Source organism: Gavialis gangeticus, unplaced genomic scaffold, assembly GCF_001723915.1.
Source record: "Gavialis gangeticus isolate Ggan-Ray unplaced genomic scaffold, GavGan_comp1, whole genome shotgun sequence".
Taxonomy (NCBI): Eukaryota; Metazoa; Chordata; order Crocodylia; family Gavialidae; genus Gavialis; species Gavialis gangeticus.
Window position 1 is genome coordinate 72,357,078 of NW_017728993.1, and position 21,500 is coordinate 72,378,577.

Consider the following 21,500-nt stretch of genomic DNA (forward strand, 5'->3'; position numbering starts at 1 on the left):
CCCCCGAGCGCTGCCAGGAGTGACCAGGAATAACGGTCAGAAGCTGGCAGAGGGTAGGTTTAGGTTAGACATCAGCAGGTGCTACTTCACTGTCAGGGTGGCTAGGACCTAGAACCAACTTCCAAGAGAAGCGGTGCTGGCTCCTACCCTTGGGGGCTTTAAGAGGAGGCTGGATGTACACCTTGCCGGGGTTGTTTGACCCCAGTCCTCTTTCCCGCCATGGCAGGGGGTCAGACTTGATGATCTGCTCAGGTCCCTTCCGACCCGACCAACTATGAAACTATAAAACATGCTGGTGACTTTCAAAATGAAGTCACAGCTTTACTAGATGGGACTCAAGGACCAGACAAAGTACAATTCAAATGAAGGGAGTAATGATTTGTGGCTAATGTGTCAGAACAGAGGTAGATCACTGGAAATATTCTCAAACTTTTCACTAATGGAGCAAATTTTTTTCTGGGAGAAAGGTAAGGCCCAGCAAAATTGGCAGCATCATCTCTGGCAACCTCCCTTTAAACCAGTAGAGATGGGAGGTAAAAACTCATGAACAGGAGAACCCCGAGGCTGGTCATACCTTTCTGACAAACCCAAAAGTCCTGCACCCTTCATACACTCTGACAATATTCATGTGGACTATCATGCTATGAAGTCATTTGAATTGTGATCCCCAGAAAAGGGGGCACTCAGATAGTTGTTGCCTTTTCTTGTGCCTAAGGTTGATCTGGCAGTCTGAGAACTAAGAGGCATATTTACTGAACCTTTCATCCACTCCCATAGGGGAGAGTACAAGTCATGTCAGGACCTGAAGAAGCTTAGCAGTGAAAAAGGACCTTATACTTGTCATCACCCCCCTCCATCTGATTTGCTACCAATTCTGCTTTTGGTAGCTGACCCCATGGCCATGTCCAGATGAGCATGGCCGTGCAGTTTGTGGTGCCGCAGACACGTCTGCAGCTCCATATACTGCATGTTCAGGTGCTCACCAAGCTGCAAGGGATCAGCGCAAATTTCAGGGGTCAAAAAAACCTACAGGAAAAAAAAGGTGGAGCAGTGCATGCGGGGGCAGTCTGCCACTCAAAACTGGAGCCACTTTGGCGCCCCACCAGGCTCTGTGTGGCAGGATCACCACTGCTGCAGCCCTACCACCCCAGGTAAGGCCTCCAGAACCCCAGGTAAGGCTGCTGGTGCCAGCCCAATGCTGGCCCCAGCCTCCCCTACTCTACCCAGGGTAATATGCCATGCACCAGAGGGTGCGTGGCACAGGCATTCTCCAGGGACAACTAGTGGCGGCACAAGGTGCACTGCTAGTTATCCCCGGGGAACCAAATGCCCATGCACATTTGGACGTGGCCCATAAGGCGATCAGGTGAACTCAATTGATGAGATGGTAATTTATCATCACAACTCTTATTGCCTGGACAAGATACTTCCTCACAACTTGTTTGGTTTCTCTATGCACAGCAAGAATTGCACATGTGATTGCTTCTCATAGATCAACTTCTGAAAAAAACCTAATGCTGACAATATAAAAAAAACATTTTTATGAAAGCCCTCAACATCTCTTGGAAGTACTGTGAGACCTTCCTATTTAGGCAGGCATTTGGCAGACAGTGCTAATCTGAGATATTGGCTGGGTGGGGGTGGGGTTATGTTGATATTCTCATTTCCCTTTCCAGTTGTTTTGTTGTCTTGTTCATTTTCCTAAGTTTTTTGTCCTATTATTGTAAGCCACTCTGGGAAGCCTTTGTTGGGAAGGGTGGCATAAAAATCATTTGATCACCCAATCAATCTATCAAACAAACAAAACCATATCCATATTTAAAAGGTATGGCAGCATAGCACTGAATTCTGGTGAGACACAGCAATGAATGTTGCTTCTTCGGCCAGATTTTTAGTTACGTACAGTTCTGTCTGGAGAGGACTGCCAGCGATATCAGCCAGTGATTTCAGTGTAGCTTAGCCCAGGGTCTCTACAGAACACAAAGGAGCTTGTACACAGAGGTAGGAAGAATGGCTTGGCTCTCCAGCACTGTGTTGAAGTGATTATTCTGATCTAACGATCACACCAATGCATTCCCCACAGCAGTTAGGTAAACATGAGGCTAGTGGCAGATGTTTTCATTTAAACTACAGAAAGGCACCTCCTATGTGTTAATTCTGAATCAGTGTAATACAGCCAACAAGACACCAAAGTGCAGTAAAAGTGAATTTAGGAATGAAATCAACTTGAGATTTAATTAGTCTCTAGTGCATAGTCAGATTTCTAGTATAATACCCCTTGTCCAGTACAACAAACCTAATTTATTGAAAAACAAAAGCTTGTGTTAAAATGTTAATTAGAGTTGGCTTTCCTTTCTATAAGAACACTCAAAGCTCTGGGAAAAACAGTACAATATATCTCTAATCAGAATAAATGACTGCCTAATGTGAATGCCAGTGGAGCCCTCAGAAGGACTAGCTAATTACTTGCATGGAAGCACAACACTGTCTCTGCTGTCTTCACCACTCAATTAAGAATGAAGATAAGAACTTTCAGTTGAGCTATTCAAAGCAATCAAGGTGGCTAGCCACACACCTCGCATTATTTTTGACAGATCTGCAGTTACATCGCTAAGATTGCTTTAAAAACCTCAGCTCACATTGGTCCAGCCCTTTCTCTCCAGGAAGCAATCTACAAACTTAGTCTACATTCATCTTACAATTTACAGCAGTGAAACCAAGAAGCAACGTAGGAAAGGTTTTCCTGAACCAAGAAACAGTTGATAACACTTAGCACATAAGGTTCCCTGTAACATTAAAATTAGTGCCATCAATTGGTGCGCCTTGCATCTTTAGTTAAGTTTTAGCTTCCTAGAAAAAAGCTGCGAGAAAGTCTATGTGAAAATGAAATTAATGTTAGGAGAAGATGCTAGACTGGCATCCCAGAGCAAGTACAATGTTAACAGTTGCCACACTATTCTCCATTACCTGGAGAAACCAATTTTTGGGATGAAAGGGGTGCACAATCCTCATGGCTAATTCAGTCCTTGGTGTCTGGGTTGAGACTTGGAGCAAGCATGCAGGGCCAAGTTGTACGGTTTGAAAAGAGGAGATTTAAATGTCAGCTTCAAGAACTGCTTGGAACTTCACTGGAACAGGCTACCTAGAGAGGTCGTGGACTCTCACTCTTGGAAGTTTTTAACAGTAGGTTAGACAGACACTTGATTGGGATGGTTTGTCATGAACGAGCCTGCCTTGAGGAAGGGGATGGATTAGATGACCTTGTAGGTCCCTTCCAGTCTTACTATTCAATGATTCTATAAATACAATATGAGGGAAGGAAGCAGTGGCTCATGCCCCAATCCTAGAGGCTACTTGAAGAACTGTAAAACTTAGACGTGGAGAATGGGAATGGTGAGAGGAAAGGGACTAGCAAGCCACCGACAAGACAGAAACCTTTATTTCCTGATTCCTCTGCAAAAACTACAACTCAGATGATGACCTCAAATCTCCTCGTGGGAGGTACCTTTACTCAATAGCCCAATTAAGGATCGGCAACTGGTGCATGAGCTTTTGTGTGGCCAGGGCAGCTGCAGTAGGGGGCTGGGAGAATGGCTTCTGCGTTGATCCTGGTTGTTGGCTACTCTCACAACAGCTGCTCAGGGCACAAACATTCCCAGTTGTGTCCCTGCCTTTACTTTCTAGGCCTGCGCCACCTGAAGCGTTGGCCAGTGAGGGCAGTTAGTTTCCTCTCTCTGACCCTAGCTTCACTGCTGCTGAAAGTCCACATGCAGAGAGAAGCTGAGGGTCCATACCAGAAATTGCTATGATTTCTGCCTGGAAAGAGATTTCCTGAGACATTCAGAAACAGGATGATGGTTCAACTTGGGGCCAATGCAAAAGTGGGAAAGTGAGAGATTCTGGGAAATGTTTCAAGTTAAGGGCAGGCCCAATCACCCTCTCTTGTAGAAAGGCCTACCCATCCCTTGGGGGTGATCCTTAAGGATAGGCAGGCAACACAATCGATTCTTACGGCCCTGCTACACGTTTAAATTAAAGCTGAAAAGAAATCATCTACAGAGTTATAATTACACATTTTCAAGCACTAACTTTATAGCTCATTAGCTCTTTTTTACAATGGAATAATCATTTTTATTGTGTACCAATTACTTTGCATGTGTGACTGGTCTAAATTTATTGAGCAACTAACCAATTAATTGTGTGATAATTACTTTGCATTGTGTCTGGTCTTGCTTTGCATGTGTGGCCAGTCTAAATTTATTGTGAAATTAACCAGTTAATTGTGTAATATATGTAACGTATAGCAGGGGCCTGAGTCGCATGGCTGAATTGCCTATAACCTCTGTATTCCTTGTAGTTGCTGTAGGACACATCTTGTCCCCAACCCAGAGTCCTCAGGGTCAGGAAGAAAGAGGGACAGCATCTTGAAAAAACAGTGAAGGGATCCTTCCTTAAATGACCCCCAGGGGAGATGACCTGCACGTAAGTTGTGTGGCATTAAAGAGGTTACATATGATGCTGTGCCTTAAACAGTCCATCTAGAAACAGGGCAGTTTGGCTAGCTATAACAGATAAAGCAGGGTTGAATTTGACGCTTGGTTTGAAATTTTGCATGTGCAGAATCGGTTTCAGTGCCCCTGCTCAAAATCTTGGCTACTCTTTCTTTTTCACTTAACACTGCTGTTTTGCCTTTTTTTTTTAAATGAGCACAACTGAATATAATTTCAGGTTATTTCTATATTAAGAAGGGAATTATTTACCTTTGGATTCTGAAGCGTATTTCCCACATTATTTGAAAGTGCTATTGAGTCCAGAGTCTGAAGAATTGTTCTGATTATGAAATGGAAGAACATTTTAAATAAAGGAAATGTAATACTTTCCAAATCATTATCAGAAATATAGTTCAGCCTCCAAATGATAAAGAGCCCATCTGTGTGCCATACTTCAGCTCAGCCAGGAAAGGATTCTCGTGATGAAAATTAAAAGGGACTTTGAAGCAGATAAATGCCAAAAATAATTCTGATACATCAAATAAAAATTTCCCCCTCTTCAATACTCTTGGCTATATATTATCACACTTGTCTTGCCATATTGCATGGGAAAAATGTAGCAATCAAAAACACTGGAAGCCTGAAGCTCATTTTTTCAGTTTATGAAAATTCTGTATCATCAATGTTTTCGGTGGGTTCAAATTTAACAAAAATGTTTGGGTTAATGAGTAATTTGTGCTACAAAATGAGCTTTAAAAAGGCATGGCTTTGCATATATAATTCTAATTGCATTATTTTAATATAATGGCATGGAATGTTTAGCCCACTGTAGAGCACAGAGTAGATTACCATTCAGATGGCTGCTACACTGACCTTGTGGAACCAGCCTGGCTTAAGTTAGCATGTTGGTTCCCTCTGTGAATTAATTGCATGTTTACGTAGTACATGTTCAAACTTCTGCGTGAGACTTGAAAGCAAGACCCGAAAATTTACAGTCATTAATAATCCTATGGCATTTTACACAAAATTGTGTTGTTGTCCCCAGTGTCTTGACCTTGTTCTAGTGCATTATTATTAAACATTAACATTGCAGTGTCCAAAGCCTCAAATAAGAAGGGGGCCCCACTGAACCTGGTGCTGTGACATAGATAAGAAACAATTCTTTTCCCTCTGTAGACTGCAAACCCTCTGATTTACAGCACAGACAGGGAAAGTACATGACTTACAGAAGAGAATGCTGGGGAACTGGCCCAGCTCTGTTTTGCTGTTCATTTTTTTTAAACTGGGGGCAGAGGCTGGGTAAGGAATGGAAGCAGGCTGAGTAGCAGTAAAAGAAAGGGAGGAAGAACAAGAGGGTAGGAAACAGGCCACTCAGTGGCTTCTTACCAGCCTGGCCATAGTAAGCAGGCTGTCTTTGTAGGCATGTGGTAGTGAGCCTTAAGACGGTATGGCAGTGGCTGTATGGATCAGAGCAGGGATGGGATGAAGGAAGGTGAACAAAGGAAGCCTAGACCTAGTCCAGCTGATGTTGTGTTATCAGGTTTACTTATGCAAGCTAAACTGATAGAAGCTATCTTTAAATTAATAAGAACGTTCATAAAGGGTGCTGCACTAGTTTAACGAGATGGATTTTTAACATTATTCTATTTAGGTGCAACCCCTGGTGCAGACCAAGCTAATAATACCTGGGGAGCTGATACCAGCTGCGTATATGACAGTAGCTCCTGTTCCATTTCAAGCTACATGCAACACAACTATTTTTAGGTCTCCATACAGATCTGCTAATACACTTCAACACAGATTTGCAGTGCATTCACTCAGATAAGCCAAGAATGAGGCCCTTCTTTTGCCTTCCCAGTTTCACATTCAGAAAACTTCATAGCATTTATTTTTATCAGGAAAGGAAAAGTACAGAGTTGTCAAGATGAAGGTCCACGAGCGAGTAGGCTTGGGAAATGGATTAAGAAACCATTCAATTCACTTAAGGCCTATATCGTGGCCTGCCCTTAACTCATTAGGCAGAAAAAATCAACACACTATTTCAGTGAATTGCTACGAAATCCTACGTTGGGTGACAAACTCTTATTTTCCTGTCCATCCCAAAGAGCAGTTACATGCCTGGGGCTCTCTTTCTCTCATTATTTCAAAGAGCCATGGGCAGAATTGCCAGAAAAGGGCTTCTTGAAGGAACTGGTTGCTCATCCCTTACAATATTTCCCAACACTGCCTGTACAAATGCACTGGTAAGGACTTCATTAGAGGGGAGGAATGACAGGGTGGGAGCCCAATGGAAAACCCAGCTGGGGCATGTCCTATTTCCTAGAAAAGTTCATAGCACACTCTTAAAATGACAGCCATGAAAAGCATCTGGAAATTACAAAGTCCAAGCATCAGCTTCAGAGGTGTCTTACAGACCTGAAGTCTATAGATACACAATCCTGATAAACAAAGAAATAACCTTTGAGTACTTCAGGGTTCAGCAAAGAAGGAAAGAAAAAGCAAAGTAATCCTTTAAGCAATTTCCTATTTGTAGTGCTCCTTTCAGCCCACAAAAGGCTAGTCAGATTGACATGAGGCTATTTTCAGAGCTGCAGACCCTCCACTCCCACATCAAAAGAAGCTGTCAAAAGAGCTGGCAAGAAAGGGTCAGCAATAACCCTAACGTGAACCATTTCAATTGGGCAGGCTCATCCAGAGTCAGAGCAGAAAAAACGAAGGGGGAGTGAGGGAAAGAAGATCAATCCATGTACTGTAGATGACCTCTTGAACAAGTAAGGCGGGGGAGACTGGTGGCTTGATATCAGGACACACAGATAGGTTTGAGAGCTTGGCTCTGAGGCTGGGTGAGAACTGAGTGCACTTGCACTGTTAGTTAGAAGGGATCAGGGTCTGTGGGAGGTAGAAGAGGATGCCAGGCAGCAGCAGGGACAGAAACAATGGAGACAGGAAGAAGTATGAGAAGACATACCACTACTGATCCACTTCCATCTCCTCTCCAGCCTCCCAAACCTCCACTCCACTCTTCTCCTGCTTCCAGCACCTCCATCTCTTCTCCAGCTTCTGATACCTCCATCTGCTCCTCTCCTGCCTCTGACACCCTCATCTCATCTCCTGCCTCCAACACCTCCCTCTGTTTTTCTTTACTTGCCTGGCAACCTGCTTTTCCACCCTTTGGCAACTGCCATCACTATGACATAACACGGTTCCAAATGTTCCGCCATCAAATCACCTTACCAGCCCCCCGGGAGCCCACTAAGCGCTGGCAGATTTAGTTTTGCAGAGCTCATGATGCAGTTGTGAGGCACTAGAGAAGACTCACCCTTTCCCCAGGGATTTTTATGAGCTTTGTTTTCAACCCTGAACAACTTATTTGTCAGGGAGGGGACATGCCAGAGACCTTGCCTTGCCTGAGCCCTAGAGGGGTCAGGGATCTGGAAGCTCCCTGAAGCTAGTGAAATTGTAGATTACATCAAATTCTGACTTGGATCATGGCAGTTTATTTCAGGCATAGCATTAGAGGAGGTGAGAATTAGATTAGACTACCCCCCATGACTGCCCACTGATGCTCCCTTTTCCAGGTGCAGTGCAGTCCACATAGTACCCATACAAATCAAGCCTCTCTCTCACTTCCTGTTTTCCCACTTGACTTTCCTGCCAAGCCTTGATGCTACAGTGTGACCCAAGCAATAGTTACTCCTTCCCTTTCCTCCGCAATGTCCTTTAGGGTTTGTTATCCATCCTTGCTAGACATATTCCCATCCATTGTTTTGTCTCAGTCTCTATTGGGTCCTTTTCTGAACCAACCTAAGAATGAAAGAAGTGCTATACTGGGTCAAACCTTTTCCCAGATGTTCCTTTAGCTATAGTTACAATATAGAAGAAAAAGCACAACCAAATTTAGCACATAGCTTCAATCACAGGAAGTAGAAACCATTTTGGAAAAGCCAAAATGTTTTATTTTGACACCTTTTTGAAATTAAGTATTTCATTTTTTTGTTTCAAACCCACATTTAGCTAGAGTAAGATATTCAAATACCAGACCCACCACAAACAAAATGTTTCACATGAGCCAAATATGTTTTTTGAGGGATTCTGGTCACAAAACTGAAAAACAAATTATTTGGACAAGTCTAATAGCTAGATGTACCTTCCTACTGATAAACTGTATTGGGAAGATTTTGGTTATCAGATGGAAGTTACAAGCCTTCTCTGGTGGTATAACCAGAATACTGAATTAATCTTTTCAGGTAACTTCTATTAAACCATACTGCTGTACCACCAACAGTAGGTGCTGATAAACAAGACAGAATAGAATCAGACTTGCTCTTTCTTAGTAGTGCAACACTGAAAGTAAATACCAATTAGTCACTACAACAAACAGATGTATAACTTGGGAAGGTGATGTACAGCTGACCAACTATAACCATGCTGAATGGAGTGTTACAATTTTACTTGAGTTTTCTTACTGGGCCATACTGAAGTGCAGAGGAAGCCTCTTATCTTGAGTGTCCCTTATGGCTAGCTTAATGTATGTTTAAAGAATGTCACAGCAAAGTTTTAGAAATGTGGAGGTTTGCTCCCAACAGTTAGTTCTACATAACAATTCAGTGTTGGTGGTGTATCCTTTCAAAATAGCATTCCTAACAAGCAAGGAAACTCCAGAGTTAAAACGGTCACTATGGTTTTAACTACCTGGAGAATCCAATAAACAAACCATTCAATTTTTTTAAACAAGCCCCATGCAAGATACTTTGATAGCACCCAGAGTAGGAAGATGGGCAAAAGTAGCAGGTGATAACAAATATCTTAGCTTAGCTTCCTAGCTTCTACATAGCTCCTAAATACCTTTGGTTTTCTAGCTCCAGACACAGTGGCAAAACAGCCATGGCATCTCACTACAGAGGTGTGAGGTTAAAGTCTTAGTCCACACTTACAGTTCACTCAGCAGTAAATGGGTTCCTGGTCATTCTGACTGCGGAGTCCAAGGCAGCCAGACAGGATTGCTGACTACATCACTCCTGTGAATGGCCTGCAGACTGACTCCACACCACTCATCTAGGCCATAGATTGACCCTGTGAACTAGATCTGGGTTGCAGACTGACCCTATACCACTCGTCCAAGCTTACAGGGCCAGATGAGTTGGGCACCACTGGACTACATGAACTTTTGAGGTCTTTTCCATCCCTATTTTTCTATTATTCTATTCACAGTCGCACCCTATGTATTTACAGTCTGTATTTGCAGAAGCAAAGCAAAAAAAAAGTGCTTTTTGCCAAGACTTGTTGATCTGGACCCTACTCAGATGTGGCTAATCAGATGTGCCTGCCACAGTGGTCCATAAAAGCTTTCCTGGCACAGACCCTGCACCCCAATTTTCACAGCTGCAGATCAGCTGTAACAATGTGCTGCATGAATGTTAATAGGCACATATGCAAAAGTGCTACCCAAATAACAGACTCCAGAAGCATGTGATACAAACCAAAAAAACCCAGAAACCCACCACCCCCTGCCGTACTGCACAACGTATTGTGTGCTTTTGATGACATCTGCTTTCTGCCCATTAACTATAGTAGTCTGGAGATAGTGGGCTTTAAAATTATGACATTTAATCAGCTGATTTTGGTTATGTTAATGAGATCTAGACCTGTATAGATGCTAGCTTTCCATTTCATGAAGGATTTGGAGATTTCAACTCAGAATAAAAACATAACCTTTCAGAATTCTTAACAAATAAATACTAACCACTCTCCCCACAAACTCTTCTGGGTCAATCAAACTACTTTATTTTTTTTTATTTTTTTTTAATATAAACCAGAATTCAAAATTAAAAGAAGAAACAAAAAGTAATTTCCAAATGAAAAATCAAAATGTCTCATTATAAGGTTACTGAAACAGAACTTTCTGGCACGGTGGCAAGCGCCTCCCTCCCTCTGTGTTCTTTAGAAATAATATTCCAGCCAAATTGACCTTATTTTGGAAAAAGCTTTTTGAGTTTCATAAAATTACTTTGACCAGCTCTCAGGCTAACTACAGCCGAGGTAAGCAGCCTGGGGATGAGTATTAATAGATAGAGAAAATTGGAACACTGGTTTCTGATGTATGGCTACGCTCTTCTTATTTTATGCCCCTGTATTTCAAGGAGTACAGTGGAACATTTCACACCAGTGTCACAAGAAATGCAAGGTCATTTGAGTAAAAAATACTGACTTTTGTATTATTAATAACTATGCAAAAGATATTTTTCTGTAAGACACATGACATACACAGAGTGTGCAATGGTATGCAGAAGAAGCGCGTGGCTGAGGTGGCTGGCACTGGATGCAACCAGAAGCAAAGTTGATAAAAACATATGATCATATACTCTACACATTAAAAACTGTCAATACACTAAGAACAGGAACATTTCCAGTAGTAATACCTATCTGCCCACAATATTGTCCCGTGGGCAGGACAGGAGGTGAAGGGGTGCTGTAGCCACAGACAAGTAGAACGGATGGAATTGGGAGTAATGAGGGGAGAAGAACTCTGGATCAGGAATGCTGAATCCAAATCACACGTGTACTGGTGCGTTTAATGGCTAACTGCTTGGGAAAAAAGTATTGTGGCTATTGTAATGTGACTCTTTGCTGGGGTTATGCAGAAGCCATGTCATATCTATACACTAGGAAATTCAAGAACAGACACTGGCCTATCTTGTTTAGAAGGAGAGGGCTCCCCTAAACAATTCAAGCACATCTTTTGGAAAGGGCAGTCTACTCATTCCTAAGTCAAGTTTTAGTCTTACCCTTGATGTTTATTGCTGGCAATACGATAGACATCTTTGGCCTTCTAGTCTTATTATGGGTGGTGGCTGGCAGCAGTAGGTGATCCTGGAAAACATGAAATGACACGTTTCATTTGTACTAGAAGCACTGCACTGAGAAAATTCCTTTCCATTCTGTGTTACATGCATTGCATAAAAATCTATTTATGATGGCCTGGCATTTTCAAACTGTTCAAAGGAGGCTTCCAAAAGTTGTAGCAAACTTCCCATATTGTATAACCAGAAGAAATCCCTATCACATGTGGCAGCCTCTAAAAGAGCCTTGATCATCGCATGGAAGGGGATGAATAAATCTATTAGATGCTGGTTCACCACAGCCCTCATGTATGTGATTAAATTTAACTTGACTTCAGTGGGATTTAAGGATGCAGCTAGGGGCTCTGCTGGACTGGAACCTTTGTTTGCCAGTGTTGTTTGGTTTATATAATACTCATCTTGTTGTATCTAAGACAAGGCCTACAATGCAAACTTTTACCAGCATATACATACCAGTTTGGGATGTGATAAAGTGTGACAAGGCCTTCAGCTGTGCTGACTACTGCCCCCAGAACAGATAAGTTATACTGGCACAACAGCGCTCATGCCAGGATAACTAAGTTCACTAAGTGGGAGAAGGGGGCTACAGTAAGCTGTCTTTGTAGAGTGTTGTTTCATGTCTGTAAATGGTGTCCTCAGTAGAAGTGTTTGGCCAGTACAGTACAGCAAGGTGCTCCCAATGTGGACTTGGCCTAATAGGCAAGAAATGGTTTTCTTCTGCCTTTCTGATGAAAGCCAATGAAGTGAGACGCATTGGGTTTGCGGCCTAGGAAAAAGAAGTTATTTTCTTATTAACAGAACTGTTCAAACACAAGAGGCGGCTGCCCAAGCATCTCTGTTACTGCCTCACCATATCAACCTATGTGGACTCTAAGAACTGAAGAAGGGTTCAGCTCCAGTCCTCTTCAAAACTTGGCCTTCCTGCCAAAGTGCTAATGGTTGTAACAAACAGGTTATCAAACAGCTGTTAGGGAAGGAATTACTTTTAGTCATTTTTAGTATCCAAGTTTTTATTTGCTCTTTGTATATATTCATTTAGATTTCTAAACTGCCTCAGGCTCTAGACATTTTTATTAGTTTGAACTATAAAAAAAATTAAACTGACAATCACCAAACACTTTCTTCCACTTCCAAGGTACAAAATCACAGTTCTCCAGCTGTAATTAGCAACAAACATCTTGGGGGCCAATTCTTCTCAAAGTTACATCATTGTAAGCCCACAGATTTCATGGAACTGAGGAGCAAACCCAGCCTATTTGTAAAACTTCAGATAGACGGTAGAGAGACATGTAAAGAAGCTTTGTGATGTTCTTCATTACCAGACTGGCTTATGTGCCTTACCCTTTCAAAGACCCAGCTTTCATCCCCGAGTCTGACATTCTCTTCCTGTATCAGCTGTTATGCCTGAGTGATCCTGCAGTGATTCAAGCGACCCGAAGCAGATTTAAAGTTGGGGAGGATTTGTTACACTTCTAATCCTAAAGAACCATGCAGATGAAATAGCTACATCACTGGTATTCTTTCAGATCAATATAAATGTTATATTTATCTACAGCCTGAAATAGTAGGAAGAGCCAGAAATCAGGACTAAGGTTCATGCGCAGGGGCATTTTTCAGAAGTCCACATGTTGCTTCATGCAAGGCAGTGCTATTTGCCTCCCAATTTCATGAGGACTGTATTTACTTAATTTTTCTTTAAACAAATGCACACTTGTTCTGTATGAACTCCATAGTGCTGTAAGGGAGTTTTTGATATGAAGCTGTTAGATGAACCAATATGTTAGGTATTTTGCAAAACAATACACTTTGTGCTTTTTCAGCAATGAAAAATAAAACAGATTACTGTCCACGATAATACAAAACAACCTCATTAAATAACTTGATTGAAAAACAACCCTGGCTCTGAAACCACAGCAACAATCATGCTGGCGCTAAATACTAAAAACCCAACATTTAAGTGTTGTTGAAGTTATGACAAAGCTCAGTGAAGGACATCAACTTCACAGAAAAAGATACTATGAAAATCAACACAAAATATGTCCCGAGGGAATTACTTAATGATAAGATCAATGTTAGGTTTCATTCCCTAGCAGGGAATCTGAAGACTGTTTTTAATGCTGGGGTTTTTTTCGTTTTTTTTTTTGGATTTTATGACCTTGATTTTTTTTTCCAAAGGAATTTTTCTTCTAAAGGTATAAATAAAATAGAGTATTTTTTACCAAACACTGGAGCTGCTTCTTACATGAATAATGAACTTGTTAACGATTAGCAGATTTAACTTTGTAATTATTACAGGATCTCTTTGATCAAAAACTTTAATGCCAGTGAAACAGCCAGCACTTTAACATGTTTTTGGTAGTATTCTTATTTAGAAAATGAGAGGAATTATCTATCTGAAAGCCACAATGCTGAAACAAAGCAGCAACATTACAAACGTACCAGATGACCATTCAGGACAGTAACAAAGCAAAACCCCATTTAAACTGTATGGCATTCATATAAATATTTGCTTCCTAAGATGCCTTTCTAAAAAAGGTACCAGTGCTGGAAAAGGCCCTGGTTAGGAAGGTTAGAACAAACACCTCTGAGCAGATACAGAGCAGACACTGTCAATGCCAGCTTCCCTGCAATGGTCCCTAGACAGCTATAGATGCCAGTGCAATCATCTCACACCTGCCTCACAAACTCCCCTCAGACCCCTCGTCACCGCTTAGCTGAAAGCCTTGGCTTTAATCTACAAGGCACTTAATAGATTCCAACCTAACAAACTTAGAGGTGATTTGTTTTCCATGACTGTCCAAACAGCCAAGTGACCCAGGACTGGTATAACTTGGACATATTCCGGTTCCATCAATCAGCCACAAAGAACATCGGTGTGGCCCTGGCAAAAGCATCATTTGCCAGAAGAGAATAACTTGTGCCTGCTAATCCAATGTTTCAGGGTTTCTGCTTGGTTGCCTGTAGGGGCCAGGAATTTCCTGGCTTTGTTCTTCTATTCAGAGTCACAGCAATTGCCAAATTTGGGGCCAGGAAGAAACACTTCTCTTACATCAGACTGGCAAGGACTTTTGGAGGGGAGTGGGGAGAGAGAGGGTTGCCTTCCACTAGTGTGGAACATGGTTCTTTCCTAATCATCTTCTGCACACATATTAGCAACTACTTCCCTGTCACTGTAGAGGCAGGGCATTAGTGGTGTCCTTGCCTCTCCTGTTTTTACCTATAGTATGTTATAGGATCCTCTAGGTGTTATGGGTATTGTACTTTGTAGTACATGCGAGGGTCTGAAGTGATGTCTTTACGTAGGCGGTGCCAACACATGCAGGCTTCTGGAACGGATGGCCCAGGAGGTCTCTTCCAGCCTATGTTCCTATGTCTAAATCTAGCATTCAGATCAAGGTGTACAACATAGCACTTCTGCTCAGTCTCTCTCAGAAGTTCATCTTTTACAAAAAATCAAGGAGTCCTCTCCTGCTGCCCCAGAAGAACAAAGAAAGACATCTTTTTTTCTGGACCACAGTTACAGCTACTACGTGATTAAAAGGACCATACAACAATTAGTCCCATTAACCAAAACCTGCAATGAGATGATGCAGACTCCTGGCTACTGGAAACCAGAATGAAACTCATTTCACACAGAATTACTGGAAAGCCTTCAGATGATGATTTTCTGTTGCTGCTGCATAGGGTCAGCATTGAGCTTTCAAATTAAAATTGAAAGGCATGAGGCTCCTGTGAGCAAAAAGACAAAGGCTAGCAACAGATGTTGGGTTTGTCCCAGGACAAGTTATGCCAATGTTTGTTCCAGCAGAGAAAATGTATACACATCATTCTTCCTATCAGGATTTAGCAAACAGCTGAATGCACTACTGTTTTCTACCATTGGTTCAAAAATGCAATCGCAGGACAACCATTCAGACGTACTTTGCATTATTCCAGGACAAACTGTTAGCACTTCTTATCTTTTTATGGGGTTGTCCAACAGACATGGATGTTTGAAAACCTGTACTTTATCCCAGGGTAAGACGATTTCTCCCAAGACAAATCATAGATGCGATATCTGTTTCTAGCTTAAATGGGCTGAGTTCTGGCCTGGGGTTCTTGCGGGGTACACTCTGGAGGACCCTGTGCACACACTTTGCTGCAGCATAGATAGTTTCACAGTAGTACTTCCAGAAGGCCCTTTTCACTGCAGGAGAAGACAACAGTCTGGGCCTAGCAGCAGGCCCCAGAGACTGCTCTCTGACTGGTTCCTGATAACACTATGTTTCATTTTATTGACTAATGTTAGTCTCCCCGTTAACTACCATAGCTTTGTTATACTTTGTTGCTAAAATGGCACATTGTGCCTGAGAAGAAGAAAAGGAGCCTTTGGAAGGAGTAGGAGGAGAGAAAGCCGGAGATCCAAGGAGGACAGGAGAACACAAGGAAGTGGCCAGACTGGTATTAGGGTGCTCAGAGGCTGTTTGGTGCTCTGCACATAAAGACTCTGGTTTGAAGTGGAGCTGTCTGCTGTACTATACGCGTGGTGTTGGCACTCAGATCTCCTCTCCCCTTCTTCTTCCCCCCGTTCCTCCCAGGACCTACGGCGAGGAGCTCTGAGTTGGAGTTGCCATGGATAAGTGGGGGAGCACCGTCTCCAAGCCAGAGGCTTGCCCCTCTAGATGCTATGCCAGGCCTGGCTGAAGGGGTTCTTCCAAGAGGATCACCAGGCATGGCTTTTTTTTTTGAGGAGGAAGGAAGAGATGTCCCAAGGCGCAGCTTCTCCTGAAAATCCGTGACAGCCCATTTTGTCATTTTGCTGGGTTAACAGTTCCTCCAAACAGCTAGACAGAACATGCCCACAAAATGGGAGACAAAACAATAATGCAGGGCACTATTATGTGAAAGAGCTGCTTCTGCTAACCAAAGCCAAGACCTTTAAATGGACTTCCTTTCCTATTCTGGGGTACAGAATGTCTCTAAAACGGCATTGGGCTTGGTTACGTGCTCATATGCCAATCCACAAGCTAGTGGTCTGTTTTTATAGTTACAGTTCAAACAAGTAGGGGAAAAAAATAGAGGCTTTCATTCCCAAAACAGATAGTGAGACAGTGAAGTCATGCAACTTGCATGTTTGTATGCAGGCTTTGGAGTTTTTGTACAACTCCCCTGTACTCCAGCAGGGACTTTGGAAAAGAAAGATATGTTAAGAGGCCAGTATACATTAAGGCCAAACTCTTAGCAAATATTAACTTTGAGGATCACTTGGAAGTTGAGGACAACTCAACTGTGCCCAAATAAATACAGTATTTTGCAATTTGCTCTGAGTTGCAGAGATTCACTCTGTTTTGATGCACCCACATCTCTAATAGGCAGGTGTGTGCCCTGGCAACATGGCTAATTTGAAAGGTCTGTCTTTGTCCAAACAGAGGAATCTGCATTGAAGACAAGAATATTAACAGGCAGAACTAAGCAGCGCAGCTTTAGTCTTTGGTTTGTTAGGAATAGGAAAATCACAGCTCACAAGCCACACACAACCCCCAGGAGATTGATTGTAGTTCCTGAAGCTGAGGCACTTCACAGAGCACACTCTAGAGTCAAAACTTTCCATCCTGAGGCTCTTGACCATGTCAATTTTTTGTTATAGCTAGCTAGGAGTAGAAAGTTTGGCCACACTGGTCTAATGTTTGGCTACCTATAATGTTTTCTTGCCACAATCCTGATCCTTCGTTTGAAAGTAATACAAAAACATCTCCCCATGGGTGTAAAGACTAATGATTAGAAAAGAATGAGAAAGAGACAATTCTTTAAAGATTTTTTTTGCAGTATGCGATGTGTTGGGCAGGCAGACATTATTTTGTTTAATTCCTAAAGTATGTTCAAATTCCACAATGGGGGGAATAAATGATTACTCATCTCCAATTTTAACACAAGACAAAAAACACTTAAGTGAAAATGTTATTTGTGATATTAAATGCAAGCAATAAAACTGAAGAAAAAGAGTAAAAACAAATCCTAAAAGGCAGCATCTGCTTCATTAGAGCAAGTGTCAGCCAGAGGCAGAATAAATCACAACTCTTAACCTACAACAGATGGCTTTGGGTTGGGCCAAGATTTACACTTCGATGAGATGACAATTTAAATAGATGACCCAAACTAGAGAGTGCTGGCACGGCCACTGGAAAAATATCAGCCTGGAAAGACAGTATTTCCAAATGAGGCTTTAGCTTCAGCATTCTCATTTTGTTCCTGATCATCTCTACAGTTTGGTGATATCAAAGCCAGATGACCTACATATCACAAAATCCAGACCTTTCATTTAGTATGTTTGAAATACAGTAATTCAGGCTTTTCTGGGGCTAAAGTATATAAACTTATCTTCTCCTAATAAACATATTTATCAAGCCTCTACTCCCACAAAGTGTTCAGAGGACTGTATGAATAAGAAGTGATTAAATCTTGCTATAATTGATTTAAAACATTTAAAAACATTAATAAATGATTTGCCTGATGAAATGGAATGCCTACGCCTATGGATAAACCAGCTCATTAAAGCAAGTTAACAAGAGGTGGAGAATTACTTTGCAGCAGCTGAGATGGGATATCTGTTTGTGTGCCCAAAAGTATCCTGCAATAACAGTACAAGCTAAACCAAGGCAAGCTTGAAAGAAAAGCATGAATGAAAGGGCACTAAGCTTCCCTTATTTATTTTTCACTTAACACAGGAAAATTGGAAATGTGCATCCACTCACTGTGGTTCAGCTGCTCCACAGTAAATTCTCACACTCCCTTAACTCACTTCTGTCTACAAGCTAATTGAATCTTGATACTCTTTAAGAGATTCGAGTGCTTGCAAACCTGCTTATGGACACAATACGGGATATCATAATAATTCAGCAATGTGATTTGCAAGGGTTGTATTACAAAATTATGTGGTTATTATACCAAGGTACTTTACATAAGATCAAAGATGTTAGTGCTCCCATTTGGATTTTTATACTCTGGCGCCCTAAATATCTCCTGTACTTGCAAAGGGCAATGGAACTTTTTCCCACTGTGCTAGAAATTTGCCATACTGCCATCTCTTCATTTTTTTTTAGTTTTAATCTCAGAGGATCCTTGGCTTGTTTCTTAAAGCTCTGTCTCTTGGAGCCATGTGTATATGTGAGAAACTCACCTTTAATTTTATCAAAGTTCGAGGTTACAGTTCCATAGAAAAGCTTGGAAATGTGACCTGATTATATGTAACGTGTTAAAAACCCGTAAACTAAACAAACAGTTCCAAACAGGGTATTTTTAATTTTAAATCTCATGATTTTTTGAGGGCCTGTCACTTGGCTTGTAAATGATTACTAGCGGGATTGCTGATGCTCTCTGGTTTCACTGCAATCAGTGAAACAGCAACTAATTTCCACCCTGTCAACTGGCGATAGATACTCTTCCATGATGGGTGACATTCCATATATTCATAGATATTTCTATGATGCTCTCACCATATCATCTAAGTATCTTATGAACAAGGATGAATTTACTGCCTGGGGGTGGAGGGGAGCAAGAGTGGTAATAGGTAAAATTTTGAAAACTAACTGAGTAGAAGCTATAGGCCAGATTTTCAAAGGGATTAAGCTCTTCCACCTTAGTCACAAGGTCTTTTTTCCTCCCCCCCATGTTATCTACCTCACAAGATCATCCCTTCTCTCTACATCTTTCTTAACCTCACAGGACAGTTGTCATATTCATGTATGAATAATACCTTTTTTTTAAAAGTGTTTTCAAATCTTTTGCTTAAAGAGATTTCCAAGGAGGACAATAATTATGAAAGTTAACTGCATTATAAGGAATAAAATATGTCCGTAAATATTGCTTTCTATTGGTCCATCATGTTAAATGTTACTGAATCATCTATTGAACTATGCTACACTCATCTGTACACAACTCCTCTTTAGGATGTGGCAATTAAAAAAGTGGAACTATGCTTTCAACACTGTCATAAAAGGACTGGCTCCATAAGTGTACGTGTTTGGGCAGCAAGAGTAGGGGCCTTTCTAACAGGAAAGGGAAGTCTGCAATGTGTTCCATGCCTGATGGGTCTGATTCTCATTTGCACCCATAACCCCTTTTAAGCTACCAGAGTGCTAAAAGGGGCCCTAGTGGAAATGAGAATCAGGCCTGTGTGTGTCTGTTTCTAGTTTTCCCTCCATCAGTTCCAGACACAACTGCAGAGAACATGTAGATAATTTTATGAACTGGTAAAGGAAGTGGTTGTATAGCTTCACTATTGATGTGTTTGAGTGATAGCATCCATATGGTATTCCCCAGAAACAGCATACGGAGTATGGAGCAAATCTTTTTCATAAAGCCAACAATACTCTTTCTGTTGCTCTAGGGAAGGACAAGAAAAGTAAGTAACTTATTATGGTACTATGCTTTTGGAGGTGTAATGGTTACCTAGGTACCCTATTCCCTGCATCTGGACAGGAAGGGAAAGGTTTTATACAGAAATAAGACAGGAGCTCCAGAAAATGGAAGAGTGACCCAGATTCTGATTCTGGCATATGGATTTTATGATAGCATTTTGCCTTTTAACACATCCTGACTCACTGAACACATCCACACACCAGTGATGTGTATAGTCAAAGGGAAAATGTCTGTCACAGCAAGAGATGGAGCCTTATCAACAAAGCTCCCAGACCCCAGAATCTTTCTCTACGAGCTCTAAAGGACCAGCTCTGTGAGCACTGTCTCTGAGCTGTACTAATCAGCAGTCTGCAGTGACTTTAAACAGGACTGTCTGTCCCAGTTAAATATGAAATTGTGTTCCACACTGTGTTGGGCAACACATTCCTTAGCACAATCTCATTTCTCAGTATACCTGAACCTCAAGAGTTCAGAAACGAAAATCAGCACCCAAACCTCAAACCTTGTGATATCATTATTTAAAAATACATTTCCTGGTTTTTAGCTAATTTCAAGATTTTGGGGTATCTGTCCCCACCAATGTTAAAACTCGTAGAATGGCAATACAGGAACTGACATCTTGGAGCATGGTTCCTGCTTTTACAATTTTTCTTTTTTTCTTTTTTTTTTTTGCCCAAAGTGCTTTCATTAACACTGATCCAGGTCCCGTTCCAATGCTCCTAGCACAGGTTGTTTTTATAGCCTGTGCTTTGCATGGAACGATGAAACAGTGATACAGGATTTTTTATTTAAGTGATCAACCAGAAATGGTCTAATCCCACAGTTAATAAAATGTTCTATAGTCTTGGATTACACACCTTTCTGACATTCCCAGACAAGATTTTTATAAGTAACAGCTAACCATTACTCCGGAACAGCTTCTGGATACTTTATCACAGCAAAATACACTGCTCTTATCCACTCTACTTGCCACGGGGCACTTTTTATAGAGAAGTCTTTCATGCCTGTTATCATCAACTGTGCTATCCCAGGATGTGATTCAGTCAACGCTCACAAGCGAAATAAGTCAGGCTGGAAAGGAGACGCCCAGGGAAAGCTCAGTCTCCTAACAGAGATGAGGAAGGCGATTCAGTAGGCAGCATGCTTTCTTTTGGGCAACTGCTACCACCGATTTACAAAGCAAGATTTACTGCCCAAGTATGAGGATAAAATTGTTCCCTGTAACATCAGGACTAAACCAATCCCAAATGCAAAAATGATGCAGTATTGGATTGAAGAGGTGAGTAGGGATCCAGAGATGAAGTGGACAGCCACCCTTGTATGTTGCTGACATGTCTGCATGCTGTATCCTCTCTGCAGCTCATGAATGAATAAAGCAAGTCAGGGAGACAGAAGCTTTCTATTTTATTTTTCTATCCTCTGGTAATCAGCATGGTTGCTTAGAGAACAAAACTAATCTTAAATGTTACTGTTCACCCATTATCAAAGGACAGGTGGACTCCTTTTTCCACAAGACACTCCCTTCCAAGGACTCCCCTTTTCACAAGAATTTTGTGACAGGAAAGGACATTTTTATTCAACATTTTTCTTCTGAGGTCTCACAGAATGTAAATGAAAAAAATTGGAACTTGATTAAAATTTTAGTGTTTGAATTCAAAATTCTTTAAAGTTTTGGCTTTGTTTTTATTTCTTTCTCAACACAATGTTTGAAATGTTTCCTACAGTGTAGTTGGCCTTGGATCAATACCCAGAT

The 21,500-nt window shown here is 41.5% G+C and overlaps 1 protein-coding gene across 1 annotated transcript in view; it reads right to left on the reverse strand.

Annotated features, from left to right (window-relative positions):
• ATF6 (activating transcription factor 6) overlaps nucleotides 1–21,500 on the reverse strand; it is a 212,325-nt gene that overhangs the window by 32,956 nt on the left and 157,869 nt on the right. The window contains exon 13 of the mRNA XM_019502016.1: nucleotides 11,276–11,360. Within this exon, the coding sequence (XP_019357561.1) occupies nucleotides 11,276–11,360 (85 nt within the window). The remainder of the gene's footprint in view (nucleotides 1–11,275; nucleotides 11,361–21,500) is intronic.